Below are 22,706 nucleotides of genomic sequence, written 5' to 3' on the forward strand. Positions count from 1 at the left end.
ACTCGACCCTCTGAGCCTTATTTCCTGCTCTATAAAATGAGGGTGATAATAATGCCTATTTCATAAGGATGAAGGGGAAGTGAGTGAACTCAAGTAATTCACAAAAGCATCTGGAAGCATTCCATATAGGCTAGTGGTCAGATGTGTGTGTGTCCTCCCAAAGTTCCACTGAATTTTACACAATCACAGGATTATGGGAAGATTATTGGTTGTTTAAACCACACTTGCTGAAACAGAAATAACTTCCAGCTCTGCTAAAATATGGGCAAACGCCCCTAAACATTTGAAACATATATAGATTTTTTCAAACTTCATGTTGAAGTTTTACAATACTTATTATTAAATATCCCAGATTTACCCTAAGGTTCTTATTCTTCGAAGAAAACAAACCTAAAGGCAAAGATAATAACCTCTTCTAAGTACAGTAAAATATCATCCTCTGCGGTATTAAAACAGCACTTAAATAGCTAGACAATTCTTGGTCTTTGAAGACAGTTCACAGTAAAGATATTAAATTGCTGCTAAGGGTTTAGACATTTAACTTTCAAGAAGTTAGATTGATGATGATCATTATTTTCAATACTGTTGTGTGTTTACCCAGCAGATTCCCCCCAAAGAGCCAAAGGGCTTAACAGAAACCTGACAGCCAAGGTGCTGAGGCCTTGAACTAGCTTGCCGCTTGCCCTTGTAGTAAGTACCAGGACCTCCTGCGGTGAAGAGCAGGGTGCCTCCTTCACCCGCCCAGTACTCTGTGCAAGTGCCCCAAGCTCCAAAGTGACTGTAAGAGAACTTGGAGACTGCACTTGAGACCTTTGCTGCAGAGCACAGCCCAGCTGAGGCTTGTCACCCCACTCAGCTCACGTACAAAAGCAAAGGGCATGGCTTCTCCAGCATTTGTTTGCTTCCTCCTCCCGATTAGAGGACTGTGAAGCATCGTCTGGATTGCAGTCCACACCCTTAGATGCTAAGGGCCTTCCTCACGCTGGGCAAATATGACAGGAGCGTGGCACCTAAGCTAATGTCTATGCAGCTGGGAGAGACAGGGCAAACCATCCAACCCCTCAGTTCCCTCATCTGTAAATACTCAGGACTGCGACAGATTTCTAAGAGCCCCATCAACCTAAGTGTCTATGTTTCTAAGATGACAGCAACACAAGACTTATAATACATGTAAAAGAAATAAAAAAACTTTAATTTCACAAAAAGCCACCTCATGGTTAGAAGAGTCATGAAGGGAGTGGTTTCATGAGCTGAATTACAAATAAACTACATTGTATTCCATTAATGCAATCTGCAACTCTAGATGACAGATAAAAGATGACTTACTGGTGATTCAATGTCCTCCAGGAGTAAAACAGAACAGCGTTCACATTTCAACAGAGTTTGGGCCCGATGCATTATTTTCTTGACAATTTTCTCCAGGTCAGTCTGTTCTTCAAAGAGGTCATTAACAACCTCTAGCAAAGCCTAGGAAAGACAAAATGGATATATCTAGGTGGGTATAGGACTGAATAAAAATGGGTTATTTTTTCCTCTCAGAATCTCATTTAGTCTTTGCATTAATAAAATATAAATATGTTTGTGTGGCTAATTAAAAAAATGTTTTAATGTTTACTTATTTTTGAGAGAGTGATGGCATAAGAAAGGGAGGGGCAGAGAGAGAGAGGGAGACACAAAATTCAAAGGAGTGTCCAGGCTTTGAGCTGTCAGCACAGAGCCTGTCACAGGACTTTAACCCATGAACTGTGAGATCATGACCTGAGCTGAAGTTGGCCACTTACCTGACTGAACCACCCAGGTACCCTTGTGTGGCTAATTCCTAAAGCATTTCTGACTGTTTTGACATATTCCATCATGTTGTTTCATAACACAGTTTTGAACCAAAAACCACAACTTGAAAACAGTACCAGTCCATATAATCCCATTCTAAATCCCACAGGTAGCTATAGGGCTATCTCCCAAGTAGCTAATGACTACACAGTCTCATTTAGTCCTTAGCTCTCAGGTTCCCTCCATGCCCCTCCCCCATCTCCTATAGTAGATTTTCTGCAATGTGACTACATATAAACTCAACATTTTATAATGTTAGATGAATATCTGATTCTCTCTAAAGTACATTTCTTTCAGAAAATTACAAAGCAGCTCTTCCTCACCATCAGGAAAGAAATGGGTTCATGGTCAAACTTGAGACTTGTTTTCCCTGATATACATTTCTCACAGAATTCTTAAGGAATTATAGGGGTGAATGCTAATTAAGCTTCAAAGCCATATATATATACACACACACACACACACACATATATTTATATATGGCTATATATATACATATAGATATATGGCTATATATATACATGCATATATATAAACCTCCATTAATCCCTCTACACAAGAAGTATAGTTTCATCTCACCTCTGCAGGAAAACATTTAAATACTATTATTCTCAGGAAAGAAAATACCATTAAAATTTTTGTTAAAATAACAGAATGAAAAGCACAGAAATTAAAGGAAAAGAACTTAAAATTCTAACTTGAAAACTGCATACCCACTTAAAAATCAAATTGTAATAACCTGTTATTTTATCCAGCTAAGTTAGCTTGTAATTTCTGCATTGAAATCATATGTATTTGGAATTTTTAATTACATGGCTCTTTCCAGAGATTTCAGAAAAGTGGGCTATGTACAGGTAGTAGATATTATGCTTCTACCAGAAAGCAATAAGAAAATTACACGGCCAGGGAATTGGCCAGAGGGTGCTTTGTTCGGGAGAACTTAATAAGATGTACACTCTCAGGTCTGACCTCTCACAAAAGGATTTTGTGGGTTTTCAAATGAACATCTATTCAGGTAGTTGGTGCTGATGATCATCCCAGGGATATGACCAATTGTCAACTTTAGTAATGAACTTGATTTGTCCTGAACCATTGAAAACATGTGAAAATTTCTTCTCTGAGTCTGTTCAGGTAGAAAAGCATTTGAATGAGTTAAGAGGTCCATGAAATGAGTCTAGTTCACTGAGCATCTAAAAGAGGATCAAATATCCTTGGTAGCATTTTCTCTAAAAAGAGCTTGTGAATGTGATTAAAGGCCCTGGGTAGCTCTATGATCCCAATGCAGAGAAACACCAGGAGGTGAAAAAAGTTTCAAGTGTATTCTAACTGTTTGGCATTTGGACAGCAAATTGCTGTAAGAAGTCAATGCGCAATAATTTCATATTTAAATATAACATTAAAAATGAGGCAATTGTCTGAATAATTACCAACACAATTCCTTGTTATTAAGGGGGAAAACATTATTTCCTTAATCATCTAGACTATTTCTTCAGATGGATCATATTAACTGAACAATTATTTAACTTTTCAATTTGTTGTGACTGCATGGATAGGGCCTCTGGGACCCATATACAAGAACATTTATCTCAGAGGAAAACTAATTGTGCCTTGAGTCTTGCACTGACAAATCACATCATAGTAATTTTACTGTTTCTAATTAAAAATTGCTGCTTTACTAACAAGTGATAAAAGTTTCACAAATAACAATACAGACTAGCTCTACAATGGGAGAAAGAGAGAAGGAAATCTAGGATGATAGGCAATTCAACAGACATTGGAGGCCCTTCATACAGCTGATCACTACCCATTTCTTTATTTCCCCCTCCCCCTCCTTCTTCTAGTGCCTTCTTTTGCTCCTGGGCTCATCCTTGGACCTTTTCCCTTCTCTTATCCACATATTCTCCCCCATTACCCAAACTGGCACCCTACTTTTAAATGCCATCTATATATACTGACAGTTCCCAACTATGAATCTGAGTTCTGACATCTCACCAAAACTTTAGACTCTTGTATCCAACTGTTTACTTGCCATCTGTACAAGCCAGAAGTCATTTTCACTCATCTCCCACATTAGTAAGCTTTGTACATGTCACTGCTAATTCGGGGAGGAATCTCTCACTTTTCACCGCCCTAATTCCAGCCGCATTATTTCTTTTTTTCCTAGCTCTATTAAGGTATAATTGAAATATAACTTTGTGTAAGTTTAAGGTGTACAATATGATGATTTGGTACATGTACATATGGTGAAATGATTACTACAATAAAGTTAGTTAACACATCCATCATCTCATATAATTACAGTTTGCAAGTATCCTCTCCCATTCCATAGGCTGCGTCTTCACTTTGTTGATGGTTTCTTTGGCTGTGCAGAAGCTTTTTAGTTTGATGTGGTTCCACTAGTTTACTCTTGTTTTTGTTTTTGTTTTTTGTTTTGTTTTTGCTTGTGCTTTTGTATTAGAGTCAAAAAATTGCTGGAGCTTTCCCCCTATGTTTCTTCTAGAAGTTTTAGTTTCATGTCTTACATTTGTATCTTTAATTCATTTCAAGTTAATTTTTTTGAGTAGTGTAAGGTAGGGGTCCGATTTCATTTTTTCTCATGTGAATATCCAGTTTTCTCATTACCATTTATTAGAAAAACTATCTCTTCCCCATTAAGCATTCTTGGCTCCTTTGTCATATATATGTTGACATATAAGCATGGGTTTACTTTTGGGTTCTCAATTCTATTCCATTGGTCTCGTGTCTGTTTTTAGAGCCAGTACCATATTGTTTTGATTATAATAGCTTTGTATTATAGTTTGAAATCAGGAAGTGTGATGCCTCAAGCTTTGTTCTTCTTTCTCAGGATTGCTTTGCCAATTTGAGTTCTTCCTCTCTACTCTCCAGACACATGGATCAAGTTTTCACCTGCCACGGTGCCTTTCTACTTGATATTTCCACCATCCGGAATGCTCTTCCCTGATCTTTGTAGGGCTTTGCTCCTTCATTTCATTCAGGTCTCTGTTCAAATAACATCTTACAGAGAACTTCTTGATCATGATTTGAAATAAACATCCTCCCAAACTATCCTTCAGTGACCCATCTCTATCCCTTTATCTCATTTTACTTGTTATAGCACTTACCACTACCTGATACTATATTATCTTTTATTTGTTTGCTTGCCTATTACTACTGTTCCCACTAGAATAGTAAGTTCTATGAGGGGAGGGACTACAGACACACAGTGTCTGAAGAATATCACACAATAAATGTGCTGAACAGGTAAATAAATTGTGCCAAACATGAGGATGTAAAGATCAATAATACACGATGCATCCCTTAAAGACTTCAAAATGTGCGTGGAGAGGAAGGCCGTAAATAAATATTCTACAGTGTGATAAGTGTCCAAAGTAGAATAATGGCAATATATACAAGGAATGACGATAAGCAAAGAAGGGAGGATTGACTAGAAGGCTGATCTGGGTCCTGAAGGATCTGTAAGGCAGGTGGTGGTGGGAGGAAAAGGTGGACATGATGCACTGAAGGCAGAAGGAGGAATGTGGCTAAAGGTATAACAAAGTAAAATAACAGACTATTCTGGCAACTGGTGACTATTGCTGGAGTGCCAAATGAAAGGAAGAAAATGGTAAGCCACAGGGTTGATGACAAAACCAGGATCCAAATCAGAGAAATGGTGCGGTAAGCTATGTTAAAGAAGACGACTGTAGTAATCTGTTGTGTTCATCTGTTTACTGTGAAATATTCATAAATCATGCTTAGCTAATGAAACTTTTAGCCAATTTGATTACTAATTAGCTGAGGATTTCCAACTTTTTGAAACCTTGTTAAATAAATTTCTAAGTTGTGGCAGTAATCTCCATATGTTTAAAAGTATAATGGGGCATTTTGGTGGTTCAGTCAGTTGAGCCTCGCACTTCTCCTCAGGTCATATCACAGCTCATGGGCTTGAGTCCTGTGTCTGGCTCTGTGCTGACGGCTCAGAGCCTGGAGCCTGCTTCAGATTCTGTGTCTCCCTCTCTCTGCCCCTACCTTGCTTGCACTCTGGCTCTCTCCCTTAAAAATAAAGAAACATTTAAAATGTTAAATAAATAAATAAATAAATAAATAAAAGTATAACAAAGCCCTAGTCAATGGAATGGGCATCTCTTGATCTCTCACGTCATAAGCTCGAGTCCCACATTGGTTGCAAAGATTACTTAATTTTTTTTTTAATCTTATTAAAAAAAAGGTATAATAAGCCTAGTTTAACTTAATCTCTATTTGATGGTTTGGAATTATTTTTGAGTGTCGGCCCACCTGCCCTTCCTCTTTCTCTCCCCTTTCTTTCCTCTCTTTCTTTCTTTCCTCCTTTATCTTTCCTTCTTTCTTTCCTTCCTTTTCCTTCCTTCCTTCCGTCCTCGCTCCCTCCCTCCCTCTCTCTCTCTCTCTTATTTAACTCTAAAGCTATTGAAGATATACGAGATCAACCCCTCTTTGTGTGTGTTTCTTTATAATTCTATAAAAGTGTTTGCATTATTGTCTAGCTATCTTGTGATGCTCCATCAGAAAAACTTTGAATTCATAAGGAAAATTTATGAGGTGGGGTGAAATAATTTGTAACATACCTTGCTTCTTAAAGGAACTAAATTATAACATTATCACTAAAGTGTGTTATTGTCTCAAAGCCATAAGTAAGAGTATAGCTGCTACCTTACAGTATAGATGTGACATTAATTTTATTTTTTTAAATTTATTTATGTATGTTGAGAGAGAGGGTGAGTGGGGGAGAGGCAGCATATGGAAACCAACTTGACAATAAACTATTTTAAAAAAAAGAGAAACAGACAGGGAGAGAGAATCCCAAGCAGGCCCTGAGCTGAGATCAAGAGTTGGACACTTAACCAACTAAGCCACCCAGGCTCTGTGAAATTAATTTCATTTTCCCTTGCCTTTGGGGATGTGTCAAGTAAGAAATTGCTGCAGCTGAGGTCAAGGAGGTTGTTTCCTGCTTTCTCCTCTAGGGTTTGAATGGAATCAAGAGCAAAAATGAACTATTGGGACCTCATCAAGATAAAAAGCTTCTGCATGGCAAAGGAAACAATCCATAAAACTAATAGGCAACGTATGGAATGGGAAAAGACAGTTGCAAATGACATATCAAATAAAGGGCTAGTATCCAAAATCTATAAGGAACTCACCAAACTCCACACCCGAAAAACAAATAATCCAGTGAAGAAATGGGCAGAAGATATGAACAGACACTTCTCCAAAGAGGACACCCAGATGGCCAAAAGATACATGAAATGATGCTCAGCATCCCTCCTCATCAGGGAAATACAAATCAAAACCACACTGAGATACCACCTCACGCTGGTCAGAGTGGCTCAAATGAGCAAATCAGGAGACTCCAGATGCTGGTGAGGGTGTGGAGAAATGGGCACCCTCCTCCACTGTTGGTGAGAATGTAAACTGGTGCAGCCCCTCTGGAAAACAGTGTGGAAGTTCCTCAAAAAATTAACAATAGAACTCCCCTAGGACCCAGCAATAGCACTGCTAGGAATTTACCCAAGGGATACAGGAGTGCTGATGCATAGGGGCACATGTACCCCAATGTTCATAGCAGCACTCTCAACAATAGCCAAAACATGGAAAGAGCCTAAGTGTCCATCAACAGACGAATGGATCAAGATGTGGTTTATCTATCCAATGGAATACTACACAGCAATGAGAAAGAATGAAATCTGGCCATTCATAGCAACATGGATGGAACTAGAGGGTGTTATGCTGAGCGAAATGAGTCAGACAGAGAAGGACAGATACCATATGTTTGCACGTATAGGTGGATTAGGAGGAACTTAACGAAGGACCATGGGGGAGAAGGGGAAAATAGTTGGGGAGAGGAAGGGAGGCAAACCATAAGAGACTCTTGAATGCTGAGAACAAACTGAGGACTGATGGGTGTGGGGGGAGGGAGGAGATGGGCATGGAGGAGGCCACTTGTGGGGATGAGCACTGGGTGTTATATGGAAACCAACTTGACAATAAACTATTTAAAAAAAAGAAATTAATTTCATTTTTAAAAGAAGCTGGTACCATTTACCCCAAACAACTACAGAGAATATGTACCCACTTCTATTTAGATTTATTTCTTAAAGGATATCTCGACCATAAATTTGAAGGATTAAACAAATAAAAAGGATTCCTGGGCTATTCAAAGATCATCTGCTGTTTTTAAAAGACATGATGACTCACAGACACTTGAAATTCAGAGAGCTTTTAGGGTTGTCAGCAACGTTTCTTTCTACTCACCCTGCTCCTTTCATATTCTTTCCTTGAGGCAGCAAATAGCTGAGCATTAGATATGGCAATTCCACAAAATGGAAGATACATCTGCATAACCTGGGGGCAAAGAGAATGTTAAGAACATTAAAACATCACTGCACCAAATTCCACCTTCCCTGCAGTGGCCTGATCATAATACTTTCTTTTCAATCACAGAAATTGAGTATGGAGTTGTTGATACTAGTATCTTAACTTCATAAAGGATGTTTTTCAGACTTAACTATAACATGGCCTCAGTGAAGCTTTAACCAGGGACAGTCACATCTATGAGCATATAAAGTGAAGCAAGAGACTAAGATTACTATGATATAGGAACTAAATCTATATTATATGTGTATTCCTTCTCTGATCAATGAAACAGGAATAAATGAATGAATTCATATACCTAGAATTTAAGGCAAGTGCCCACATTCACATTTGGAGGCAGGCAGGCTGTGAGTCCATTTCTTTGTATGTAAGTATTTGTAGGAGGGATCTCAGCTTGACCCAGGCACTGTCAGCTACAGATTGAAGTGTGCAATGGCCCAATAGCCTCAAGCAAAAGAGCTCAAATTGTGCCCTGCTATTGTGTTGACATAGCTGGACTGAATGTAAATTTGTGGGACATCCTACTGAAGCCCGTTTGAGGAAAGGCTGGGGATTCTTTAAGAGAACACGTCTCCTTAAAGAGAACACGTCTTCCTAGCTGGAAGAAACAGCTAGGTGTGGTAGGCTCAGTCCCAACAAAGACTCTCATCATTTCAGTATCTCTGATTTTCAGTACTGCCTGGTACTCTCACTCAAATTCATTCCAGAATCTCTGATTCCGAAGGGAGAGAGAATGCTCCAAGTAAAAACCGAAAGAACTATTTCCCTAAACTCTTCACAACATAGCACATTGGGATGAGTAATATTGCTTTGGGACTCCTCTAAAGCAGATAGAAAAGGGCATGTGTCTCCCTCCCTGTCTCCTTGTCTGTCTGTCAGTCTGTCTGTCTCTCTCTCTGTCTCTCTCTGTCTCTCTCTGTCTCTGTCTCTGTCTCTCTCTCTCTCTCACACACACACACACACACACACACACACACACACACCACACTACAATGTCCTGTGAAGAGGTACTTTAGAGCAATAACAAAACAGAGCAGCTCCCACATGCCCGGAAGAGTTTACCACGGGTGAAGGATGAGAACAGCAGGGACAGTGTGGGATACCCTGGGGACACCCGAATCAGAATTACCCAGAATGGGAGGTAATTTTGCAGCGGGTTTGAGGAAGACAAAAGATGAAGAACAATCCACATTCCCTATCATTGCTTTCCTCTTCAGATCTTGCTCTGGCTACCTGGGCATACTCAGCTGTGACCTCAGGTCCCAGAAAGTATTTCACAATGGTGTAGAAGCCAGTGCTGTGACACCACTCTTAGAGAAAACAGAGAAATGATGGGGTTGGTATTAAGTAGAGGTATAAAATCAATGAGCTGATTTTTACAGATCTTTCCAGGACAAAGTCCTTCACTGAATTTGATTCCAACTTCTATTTAATGAGAACCTGCTAGGTTCCAGACACTCTCACTTCATTTCTTTATTTGAAAAGCATATCAATTCTCATGGAAAAATTTTAAGTCCATTTTAGAGATCAGGAAATTCAGTGACTTGCTCAAACTCACACAGGAACTCAGGTCATCTTATTCTACAGCTGATGATCATGTCTTACAACATGGTGTTTCCTAGAATTGGATGCTAGTTCTGTTACCCCTTAATTCCCCTTCCTTACTACTCTCCCTCATGCCTTCGGAAGTTTGTTGGTAAGCCAGGATAAAGCTGTTGACATAAAGCTGCCAGATACTCTGCCAGAATTTCCCTGCCTTTAGCCAGAATGGGACCACTTTCAACATCACCTACACACACAGCACTTTTCTTGTAGTTTCCTGTTTTTTGCCTCTGCTTTGGAGGCAGTGACTATGATAGAGATGGAGGGAAGGTGGAGATATAGGTTATTTTACTTTTCTCCTTTTTTTCTTTCTCTCCTGCCTTCCTTCCTTCCCTCCTCCCTACCTGCCTGTCTTCCTGCCTTCCTCCCTCCCTACCTCTCTCTCTCTCTCTCTCTTTCTTTCTTAATTTTTTTTTAAAATGTTCATTTATTTTTAAGAGACAGAGAGTGAGCACAAGAGGGTCAGAGAGAGAGGGAGACACAGAATCTGAAGCAGGCTGCAGGCTCTGAGCTGTCAGCACAGAGCCCGATGCGGGGCTCGAACCCACAAACTGCAAGGTCATGACCTAAGCCGAAGTCAGATGCTTAACCGACTGAGCTACCCAGGTGCCCCTCTTTTTTTCTATTTCTATTTTTCTTCCTTCCTTCCTTCTTTCCTTCCTTCCTTCTTCTTTCCTTCCTTCTTCTCTCTCTTTCCTTCTTTACTTCCCAACTTCCTTCCTCCTTTCCTCTCTTTCTTCCTATATTTATTTACCTTCAGGGACCAAGTTTAAGGTGGTTTATAGGTCAAGCAAGTAACATAGAAGAGAATGACCAAATGATTATGTGAAATGTTTTCTAATATATCATAGCCTTGCTTCAATTCCTCTGTGATACCAATATTTATTGAGCTCCAAGCATTGGGCCTAATTAAAAATTATGTGAATATTAAATTAAATGACAATTGTCCTTTATATGGCTATTCTGTGTGAAAGCCAACAAGTCACTTAATGTTTCTGAACCTATTTCCTTATCTGTAAAATGCTGGTTTCACTGGGTAATCTTTCTTATCCTTTTTAGTTCTAATACTTAGTGATAAGTAGAAACATCCATGAGATGTAATACTCTACTTGCTGGAGAAAACAAAGAATTCATGTATTGAGCATGTCAATAAACATGCTCACATTTTATTCCAGAAATTATGATTTATAATAGTAATTGATATTGACAAAGTCTTTGGATATGACATTAAGCATTTTATATATACTGTATCATCTGATCCTTGTAACTACATATGCCATACCATTCATTCTATTTTTCATCAGAAAACTGAGGATTTACAAACTTACCCAAACTTTTTAGGAGATATCTCTCTATGGATCTCTCATATTTCTGCCCAACTTACAAAGGCACTGCTCTATATGTCAAAGGTGTTTGTATAATGAATGGCCTTGGAAAAAAGTGTCTTCTTCCAGAGCAAAGAGCAGAGTTTTTTACTATGAAGTATAATTAAGATAATATTCTCTGGGGCAGAGGTCAGGCAAGCTTACTGTACGTTATGAAAGACCTGTGTTCCCTATATTTGAGGTTCCTCTGCTAAAATCCATGTCCTGTGTCATCAAGATGCTGCTGTTACTGAACCTTTCATCCCAAGCCAGAAATAGCTGTTCACATATCAGTAAGACTATTTTATTTTTCAATTGTCCTATACATATATTGATATGAACTCCACAAGTCACTTAGTAGTTGTAATTGTAAAGTAAGAGCCCAGGAGCAATTACTAAGATCCATGTTAAATTTCTTTATTCCCTTTTTATTGAGCCAGTTGCTATTGATTTTATTTTCTCATGCCATTGAATCCCCCCCCCACATACACACTACATTACATTTCTTTTATTTTAGTGATTAAAACTAGAAAGTCTATGTGCATACTTAATAAAACCTAATTTTAACATCTTTAGCCTCCTTCCAAATAAGATAAGGAGGTTGAATACTTTAACTTTCCTGTTATATGCATGTTACTTTTTTTTTTTTTTAAACTTATACCTTGTTTTGTTACTGCAAACTGGACATTATGATTACCTAATGCTGTTTCAGATTTACCCTCATGTTTCCCAATTTTTTCCTCTTTATTCTTTCTAGCCTCTTCTTGTTTCCTTCTGAAATAATTTTCTCTTTTTGAATCCTTTAGAATATCCTTTAGCATTGGTGGTAAATATGTTTTGTTTTGTATAGAAATGTCTTTATGATTAATCTTGAAAAGTAATTCAGTTTGGTATACAATTCTAGGTTGACAGCTATTTCTCTCAGTACTTAAAAGATATTATTTCCCCATCATGTGCAGCTGATGCTGCTAAAAAGTCTGGTGTCAATCGAATTCATTGCACATTATCCATTTTTGTCCCTGGTTTCTTTTAGGACCTCTTTATGTCTTTGGTGGCCAGTCTGTACTTTCCAGCCTCAATCACAGGCTTAACTGATTCAGACAGAACTCTAAATATAGTGATCAAATATTACTGAGGATGGAGATAGTATTACACCTTTTGACACATTCCAAACCAAGAGGGGATCTTTATTTACAAAGGGAATGCTCTACCTACCCTGGTCATTTATCAGTACAACAATTCAGTGCTCTGAGGCCAGAATCAGCTCTACTATGAATACCTATATGACAGTATGATCATAAAGGTTCTGAACAAATGTGCAGGAGAATCAGATAACCACATTTTGAAATCAGATGCAGTATGGATATAGGAGACGATGAAAATTAAAATATGTTTATATCTTTTTTTCAGTCCCAGTGCCATAGATGTCTTTTTTTTTTTTTTTTTTTAAGAAACAGGGATAGGGATATTGCTCTATTCTGCTCTTTTTTAAATCCTCTTCTTCCAAGAAAAAACTATTAACTTGGCCTTCACTGTCTAGTTTCTGAATGCCAAAAGGTCTAAAAAGCCTTAATGACTAAGAAGCTAATGAGTCTGCACACCCTTTTGCAGTACTTTTCAGCTTGAAAGCACTTTATGAACATTGGCTAATTAATCTTTACAACATCCCACTCAGAAAGAGAGTTAAACTGAAAATCATTAAACAGCGTGGAAAAGTCCCTCTAGCCCTGGAAACTCGTGAAAAGTATCACTAATAAGCATAAAATGTGAGCACTGGGAACTTCCATCAATGTCCTAAAGAAAGACAGTAGGTACTGAGCCTTTTCAAACTTACAGATCACAGAAAAAGGCTGTTATAGCCTCCTGGGCTGGTCCGCTCCAATAATACATCATTAAAGGACACTGGAGGTCTACATTAGAGATTCTCTGAGGGGCCAGGGGCCACCCCTTTTCGGACTCCACTCCTGAAGGCAAATGCCTTGAAGAGACACATCATTATCATCTAAAGTAATGGGTGAGAGAAGGTCTCCCCACCATCATATAACATCTCCTCTCTCTGTGCAGACCCTGCAGCTTGCACTAGCAGGTCCCTTCCATCCTCTGGCACTAACTATAAGGCAAAACTTCACTGAGCTGGGTGGGCCACCATGATTGGAAACAGGGGTGCTGTAATCCAAACACAAAATATGCTCTTCAAGCAATTTGGAAAATAAGGTATCAAAATATGGATGTGGTCACAGTATTCTCACATTGTGAAATACTTTCCACATATCTTAAGAACAGAATACTTAAAAGAGTAAAAAAAAATGAGTCTGGAGTTTTCTAGAGTCTCCAGAGAAAATTCCTGCTTCCAGAGGTATAGTTTGGTTCACTGCAATTTTGTTTCTAAGCAAATTCAGTGAAAACAATAGGTCAGATTTTTATTTCAAGAATCAGGATCCTGCATGAATCTTGTTACGTCACATCAAAGTATGTATGTTTGGCTGAACCATGCCTTTCTCTTATCCATGCTGTGCCCTCTTTGAAGAAAACAGTCTCTCCCAAATATACAGAGACATAAAATACCAACTTTATTTTTTAATGTTTATTTTTGAGATAGAGATAGAGTCGAGCAGGGGAGGGGCAGACAGAGAGAGGGAGACACAGAATCTGAAGCAGGCTTCAGGCTCTGAGCTGTCAGCACAAGAGCCCAATGTGGGACTCGAACCCAAGAACAGCGAGATCGTGACATGAGCCGAAGTTGGACGCTTAACTGACTGAGCCACCCAGGCACCTCAAGTACCAACTTTGTGTAAAAGAACACTGGCATGGAATAGACAACCCAACACATACTTTTGGAAATTGTCCACTTTAAGAATGAACACTCTAGGGGTGCCTGGGTGGCTCAGTAAGTTAAGCATCTGACTTGGCCTAGGTCATGATCTTGTCATTACTGACTTTGAGGCCCTTATCGGTCTCTATGCTGATAGCTCAGAGTCGAGCCTGTTTCAGATTCTGTGTCTCCCTCTCTCTCTCTCTCACTTTCCCCCACTTGCACTCTCTCAAAAATAAATAAATATTAAAAAAAAGAATAAACACTCTAAAGAGAATGTGGGGGTGCATTTTATTCACAAAAGATGAGGAAAAGCAAGGCAACAAATAAAGGAAAAGGAGAAACTTACTCTTCTGCTTTCCCTTAGGAGATGGGGGCATAGGTGTTTCTGCTTCTACCCTGCTGGGTATCGAAGTGGGGGACTACAGAGGAACTGGAATGAGCACCCTTCAGCTATTCTCACCTCTCTTTCTGAGGAAGTACTGGCTAGAATGTCCTTAAGAGGCCAAGTTCATCTAAGGGTAGACACGGTGAGTCCAGTTCCTGGTAAGCAGCCTTGAACCATCATTGCCCACTTTCCTTGACTTTTTGCAGGCGCTGGTCTGCTAAGCACTTGAATCCTGCAGGTACTAATCATATCACCTAATAACCTTATTCCTATTTGTTCCCACCTGGGAGACTTAAGAGAACCAACCCACTCATATCCAAAGGCACTTCTAAATTCCCACCCTCTTATGCACAGGCACTCCATTGAAAGAACCTATTTCAGAAGTGATGTCCTTCCCAAGATCATTCATACTGTGTTTCTCAGATCATAAGAATTCAACAGGAAAAAGACCAAAAAAAATCACTCATATTTCTACCACTCAGGGGTAACCACTATTAACATTTTGGAGATTAACATTCTAATTTTCATCTCTCTCTCCCTTCATATAAACTCAAATAGGCTAATCCTATATGTAATATTTTATCTGCTTTTTTCACTTTTTATAACCAGCTATCACTTATTATGAGCAATGTCTATGGATGCAAAATATCCCATTGTGTAGTTCAGGAAAAAAAAAAACTTTATAGAGAAAGTAGATTACTGATTGCCTGGACTAGTGGTGGTAATGAAATTAATTGTAAATGGGATATGGGATCTCACTGGTGGTATGTTCTAAAAATGATTTATGCCAATGGTTGTATCACTTATGAAGTTACTAAAAATCATTGAATCGCTCTTTGAAATGGGTGCATTTTATGACATGTATGATATACCTCAATATAGCTGTTAAAAATTATCATTCAAAAATCCCACTCATTGTCTGATTAATACTTTTTAGTCAATCATTTAGGACATTTAGGTCATTTCTAACTTTAACAATTTTAGGGTTAAACACTCTAGCAATTAGATGTTTCCACATCCCATAATTATTTTCTTAGGATAAAGCCCTAACATTTGAATGTATTTATTTAACACACACTTACATAGCACTTTCTCTGTACCAGGAAATATACTCAGCGCTTTAGTAATATTAATTCATTAATATGTATGTACATTTTAAAATAACTCCTAATATTACACAAATTTTTAGTTTTTGTTTAAAAAAACCAAAGAGTATAGGGGCGCCTGGGTGGCTCAGTTGGTTGAGCATCTGACTCTTGATTTTGGCTCAGGTCATGATTTCACGGTTCATCATACTGAGCCCTGCATCCAGCAATGACAGCTCAGAGCCTGCTTGGGATTCTCTCTTGCGCTCTCTCTCTCTCGTGCACGTGCATGTTCTCTCTCTCAAAACTAAATAAATAAACTTAAAAAAATCAAGCAGTATAGAAGTGTATACAATAAAATAACTACAGATGCCTCTTCATTTCCTATCCTGCTACCCACTCCTCTCCCAAGGAACAACCTTAAGAAGCATTTAGAGTACATTCATCTGGACCTTTTTAAATTAACTGCCAACTTATAATATTTAGTTCTGAGGGTGTTTGTAAACATAAGCGGGATAATACTATAGGTTATGTTTTATACCTTCTTTATCACCTGGCATTATCTCTTGGAAAAATTTATGTGTCAGTTTAAAGAAATCTACTTAATTCTTTTTAATATCTGCAGAATATTCAATGAGGTGAATGTACCCACTGATTGACATTCATGTTGTTTCCAATTTTTCTCTATTACAAATAACACTGACATGAACTTTGTTATAAATACTTCTGTTGGAGAGATTCCTAGAAGTAAAATTTTGAATTTTTTTTAATGGTTATTTATTTTTGAGACAGAGACAGAGCACAAGCTGAGGAGGGGCAGAAAGAGAGGGAGACACAGAATCCGAAACAGGCTCCAGGCTCTGAGCTGTCAGCACAGAGCCCAATGCAGGGCTTGAACCCACAGACTGTGAGATCATGACCTGAGCCAAAGTCAGACGCTTAACCAACCGAGACACCCAGGTGACCCTAGAAGTGAAATTTTGGTTGAAGAAAATGTGCATTAAGAAAACATCTTAATAGCAACTGCCAACTCCTCCTCCAAAAATTCTCTACCAATTTATACTCCCACTAATGGTCATCAGAGAATTCATTTACCTCTACTCATACAACATTGGGCATTATTATTCTTGTTAAATCTTTTTAAATCTTTTTAAATCTGACAGATTAAATCAGCACTTACTTTTGCATGACTTACATTTATTTGATTACTAGTGACATGGATAAAATTTCATAATATAATATTTGTTGGTTATAATTTCCATAATTTCTTAGCTATCTCTGTTTTTAACATGGTCTCTTTGTGTCTTTTGCTTACCTTTTACTGAAAATCCTACTTCTTACTGCTTAGTAAGTACTCTTTTTATTCTAAAAATAATCATCTTCCATTTTTACAAATCATGAATCTTACTTGATAATTAGCAATTCTCATCTCTGTGATATAGTCCAATAGCCCTACAAGCTATGATTGCTTAATCTAAGTAGATATTATGTCTCAGTAAACTTGGCCTACTCCCTCTCACTGTATAAAGAAATTTTACAACAATATCTACCTATATAACTCTGTCAAGGTTATTTTTATAAGCAGGTTGACCTATATATCTCATGCTGCCAATTTGTTCCACCCATTTTTGTAACTTAGAGTTTGTGTAAGAAGTCAATTTGAGCTACAATTTGACTCAGGCATTCTTAAGTTTTAGCTATTAAGGTCATCATGATTTCCCCACTTACCAAGAACAGGTATAATTGCAGGAAGCTATATTGCATAGTAATTTGGTCTTGGTATCAACACGTTGGTGCTGGAAAAATCCTATTATATCATAATCAATGTATGAACAGAAAAATTATCTAAGGCTATTTTCTGATGAGAAATACATTAGTTTTTCTTTAAATTTGAAACACATTCACACTATTTCCTCCTGTCAGTAGCAGGATCCTTCCTTTTACCATCTTATTTATCTAGTTCCTTCTGTTTTATAACTCCTGGTTCTTAAAGTAGTAGACATTTCTTATAAATAGATTCATATAATATGTGGCCTTTTGTGTCTCTGTCTGCTTTCACTTAGCTTACTGTTTTCAAGGTTCATTCATGTTGTTGCATATATCAGTCCCTCATTCCTTTTTACAGTCTTTTTTTTTTTTTAATTAATAGATTTTATTTTTTAGAGCAGCTTTAGATCACAGAAAAGTTGCGTGGAAGGTAGAGAGATTTCCCATAAACCTCCTTTCCTCCCCCCAAAACACAAGTTTTCCCTAGTATTAACATCTGACATTAGTGTGGTACATTTGTTACAATTAATGAGCCAATATTGATATATTATTTACTACAGTCCATAGTCTCATTAGGCCCAAACCCACATTAGGTTTTACTCTCTGTGCTGCATATTCTATGGGTTTTGACAAATACATATAATGACATGTATCTACCATTACAGTGTCACACAGAATCATTTCACGGACCTCAAAATTCTGTGTTCTGCCTATTCGTCCTTCTCTGTCTCCCCAAGCCGTTGGTAGCCAGTGATCTTTTTTTTATTGATTCCATAGTTTTGTCTCTTTAAGAATGTCATATAGTCAGAATCATACAGTATGTAGTCTTCAGATTGGCTTCTGTCACTTAGCAATATCCACTTAAGGTGACTTCAGGTCTTTTCATGACTTGATAGCTTTTAATTTATTTTTATTACTGAAAATATTCCATTATATGGATGTACCACAGTTTGTTTAACCATTCACCTATTGAAGGACATCTTGGTTGCTTTCACATTTTGGCAATGATGAATAAAATTGCTACAAACAGTAATGTGCCGGTTTTTGCGTGGACATAACTTCCCAATTCATCTGGCTTAATACCCATAAGTATGACTGCTGGATTGTATGAGGTGAGTATTTTAGTTTTATAAGAAACTGCCAAACTGTCTTCTAAAGTGCCTGGCTGCACAATTTCGCATTTCCACCAGCAGTGAATGTAAGTTCTTGGTGCTCCACATCCTTGTCAGCATTTTCAGTTGTCAGGGTCTTGACTTTTAAACATTCTAATAGGTGTTTCAGAATATCTCATCATTGGTTAAATTTGCAGTTGCCTCTTAACACTGGATGTTGAGCATCTTTTCCTATATTTATTTGCCATGAGTATCTTCTTTGATGAGCTATCTGTTCAGATCTTTTGCCATTTTTAAATCAAGTGGCTTGTGGCTTATTGTGTTTTAGGAGTTCTTTATATATATTGGATACCAGTCCTTTATCAGATATATATGTTTTGCAGAGATTTTCTCCCAGTCTGTGCTTTGTCTGTTCATTACATGTTATTTTTGTGTAAAGCTTAACTAGAATTTTTATTTGTTTCAATTCTGATTTCAGAGAACTTTAAGATTAATCAAAGATTTCAATACATTTCCTCATCTATTTTCAGCCCTAGCTCAATATCAGCGTACTAGGACAGTAAGTATCCTTTTGTCGAGGCTCAAGGAAAAAGGCATGTATTTTTTGTAGAGGTAAGCCCTTTAGTAGGGGTTTTCATTTGTGTCATTTCTGTGGGATCTTGGGGCTCTTCTATCTCCTGTATCTGAATCTTCTCTTCTCCACCAGAGGGGAAGGTTTTCCCTTTCATTTGGTATTGATGTTTCCATCTTCACCTGCATCTGCTTACCTTCAGGTCCTCACTCTCTGGTCATCTATGGGTTACAAGCTGCAGTCTACAAGAATAGCTCACTAGAAGCCTGTCTATTACCTCCTGATCAACAGATCACAAAATCCACCAACTAATCTAAGTCCTTGTCCTTTTAAAAGCCTTTAATACTTAATCACCAGCTGGATATTAAATATTGGGCTTCCATACACTATACACTCATATCTCTCCTTCTGTGTTTCTGACACTCCCATTCAATTTAATATTTCCAGATTCAATCTTTGGCATTCTAGCCTTCTCTTTCTATAATCTCCCTCTAAAAATGTATTTATACCCATAATATAAGCATCCTACAAAATAAAGCAGGTTGGCCGGCCAAGAATTAACCTTTGAGCAAGAGTCATCTAAAAAGAGCAAAATTGGTAGGGCCAGATATTTAAGCAGCCAAGAAACTTCCTTCTGTTTATTTGCTCCTCCTGCCTCACTCTTGAATGTTGGTCAATCTCTAATTCCCTTTGGCTCTGAATTCTCACTCCTATGTCCCTAACCACATGTCTTCTCAGCCACCCTCTACTATTTTGCACATTTAGGTTTTAGAATTTCTCATCCTAATCCACCAAGTTGTGCTCTGGAAACATTTGCTTCCTCTATCTTATAGTCCAAGTTTAGCATTTCCAGTCCTAAATTGAACTTGACTCTGAATTCAACAATATTAACTAGACAGGTGCCAAAGTCTCTTCCTTTTATCTGTGTCTTCAATAGTAACTTCTGGGATGATTCTCAGAGATGGCTCTCTGGTGCTGACCTTTTCTCTGTGCTCTAGCTCCACATCAGAGTTGCCTAGAGGACATTTCCACTTGGAAGTCTATATAATACTACCTCAAACTCAGCATTCCAAAACCAAGTTTTTCATTTCAATCCCCTTGTGCTCCTGAAGAAAGAGAGCTTCTGAAATGCTCTATATGTGCCAAATGGATCATTAATGTTCTATTCACCCAGTTCCAATCCCTTGAAGCCATCTTTGATTGCTGCCCATATATTGGTTAAGCACAGCAATTCAGTAGCTTTGAGGTCTCCATCCTCAAAGCTTTGAGCTTCTGTGGCCTAGCAATTTCATTCATCACTATCTCTAGATTATTATAATGATAGCCAAGACGTTCTCATCCTCACAATGTCTCAAGAACTCATTAATCTTTGCTTTCCCATCCAGAGAAGTCATAAATTTAAACATACTGACTATCCCAATGTGCCCTGTTGTCACAATTAAAGAATGTAAGAAATATTATAAATGTCTTATACATACTGAAAACTGTTTTCTCAAACTACTATTGTGTGAGCATTTTTACACTACATACAGTATTTTTTAAAAATCTCATTAGAAGCTCATCAGAAAGTATCTCCAATATTTAAGACTATGGCTTGGTATTTTATAGATGCTTATGGAAGATATGTAATAATTTCAGGAAAATTAGTGAGGAAGTATAAAATTGCTATTCAGAGGAATACATGAGACCCAGAGGGGATTCTTCTACTTATATATCTTTTTTTCATTTTCCAAAAATAATTTATCATCAGAATGCAACACCGATGACATGGATAATAAACCATACTATTTTTTAATTTCCAGCAATATTCTCCAGTGGAGAAGAAACAGAGAAGGCTATGAAAAATATGCTTAGAGCATTAATATTTAATTAATGTAATAGGACCCTAAAATGAATATTATAAATGTAAAAACCTTGATCAAATCCATAAGTTGTGTCTAAAACACTGAATTCATACCTACTAATTTTAAGACATTCTTAATAGACAACCTGGAAGGCTGTACTTAAAGTTTTGCCTAAAAACAAACAGAACTTTGTGAAAGGCTAATCATTCACAGGCACACCTCATTTTATTGTGCCTCACTTCATTGTACTTTGCAAATATTGTGGTTTTTTTGTTTTTTTTTACAAACAGAAGATTGTGGCAACCCTGTATCCAGCAAGTCTCTCAGCACTATTTTTCCAATGGCATTTGCTCACTTCATGTCTCTGTGTCACATTTTGGTCATTCTCTCAATATTTCAAATTTTTTCATTCATTTCATTATATTTGATATGTGATCTGTGATCAGTGATCTTTGATGTTATTATTATAACTGTTCTGGGGCCACAAACCATGCCCATGTAAGACAACAAACTTGATCAGTAAATGTGTGTGTTCTGACTGCTTCACCAATGAGCCAGTCCTCCCTGGACTCTCTCCTCTCCTTGGGCCTCCCTAGTCCCTGAGACACAAAATTATTGATATCGGGCCAATTAATGACCCTACAATGGCCTCTAAGTGTTCAAGTGAAAGGAGGAGTTGCACATCTCTCATTTTAAGCCAAAAGCTAGAAATGGTTAAGCTCAGTAAGGGAAGGCATGTTGGAAGCTGAGACAGGCCAAAAGCTAGGCTCTCTGCACCAAACATTTAGCCAAGTTGTAAATGCAAAGGAAAGGTTCTTGAGGGAAATTAAAAGTGCTAGGCCAGTGAACATACAAATGATAAGAAAGCAAAACAGCCTTATTGCTGACATGGAGAAAGATGTAGTGGTCTGGATCAAGATCTAACCAGCCACAAGTCTCCCTTAAGCCAAAGCCAAGCCCCTACTCTCTATGCCATGAAGGCTGAGAGAGGTGAGGAAACTGCAGAAGAAAAGTTGGAAGCTAGCAGAGGTTGGTTCACGAGGCTTAAGGAAAAAAGCGGTCTCTACAACATAAAAGTGCAAGGTGAAGCAGTAAGTGCTGATGTAGAAACTGCAGCAAGTTATCCAGAAGATCTAGCTAAGATAATTCATGGAAGTGGCTACACCAAAGCAGCATATTTTCAATGTAGATTAAACAGCCTTCTACTGGAAAATGCTAGTTTTGTAGCTAAAGGGGAGAAGTCAATGCCTGGCTTCAAAGCTTCAAGGGACAGGCTGACTCTCTTGCTAGGGGCTAATGCAGCTGGTGGCTTTAAGTTGAAGCCAGTGCTTGCTCACTGACCATTCCAAATGTCCTAGGGCCCTTAAAATTATGTTAAATCTATTCTGTCTGTGCTCTATCAGTGGAACAACAAATCCTGGATGACAGCACATTTGTTTACAACATGGTTTACTGAATATTTTAAGCCCACTATTGAGACCTGCTGCTCAGAGAAAAAGACTCTTTTCAAAATATTATTGCTCATTGGCAGTGTACCTGGTCACGCAAAAGCTTTGATAGAGGTGTACAAGGAGATTAATGTTGTTTCATGCCTACTAACACAACATGCATTCTGCAGCCCATGGATCAAGGAGTCATTTCAACATCCAAATCTTATTATTTAAGAAATATATGTCATAAGTCTAGAAGCTGTCATAGATAGTGATTCCTTTGATGGATCTGGGCAAAGTAAACTGAAAACTTTCTGGAAAGGATTCATGATTCTAGATTCTGTTAAGAACATCTGTGTTCATGGGAATAGGTAAAAATATTAACATTAACAGGAGTCTGAAAGAAGTTGATTCCAACCCTCACTGGTGACTTTAAGGAGTTCAGGGCTTCAGTGGAGGAAGTAGCTTCAGGTGTGGTGGAAATAGATGAGAG

General features: G+C 38.0%; 1 protein-coding gene and 1 long non-coding RNA gene across 3 annotated transcripts in view; one reads left to right on the top strand and one right to left on the bottom strand.

Moving 5' to 3' along the window:
* The window catches only part of PDE11A (phosphodiesterase 11A), a 367,374-nt gene that overhangs the window by 226,021 nt on the left and 118,647 nt on the right, over positions 1 to 22,706 (bottom strand). Inside the window, exons 3-4 of the mRNA XM_077776263.1 lie at positions 8,119 to 8,208; positions 1,327 to 1,467 (exon numbers count right to left, since the gene is read on the bottom strand). Coding sequence (XP_077632389.1) covers positions 1,327 to 1,467; positions 8,119 to 8,208 — 231 coding nt within the window. The remainder of the gene's footprint in view (positions 1 to 1,326; positions 1,468 to 8,118; positions 8,209 to 22,706) is intronic.
* LOC144241692 (uncharacterized) overlaps positions 1 to 22,706 on the top strand; it is a 109,503-nt gene that overhangs the window by 72,526 nt on the left and 14,271 nt on the right. The gene's annotated exons all lie outside the window — the stretch shown is intronic.

Source organism: Crocuta crocuta, unplaced genomic scaffold (assembly GCF_008692635.1).
Source record: "Crocuta crocuta isolate KB4526 unplaced genomic scaffold, BGI_CrCroc_1.0 scaffold17, whole genome shotgun sequence".
Classification (NCBI taxonomy): Eukaryota; Metazoa; Chordata; class Mammalia; order Carnivora; family Hyaenidae; genus Crocuta; species Crocuta crocuta.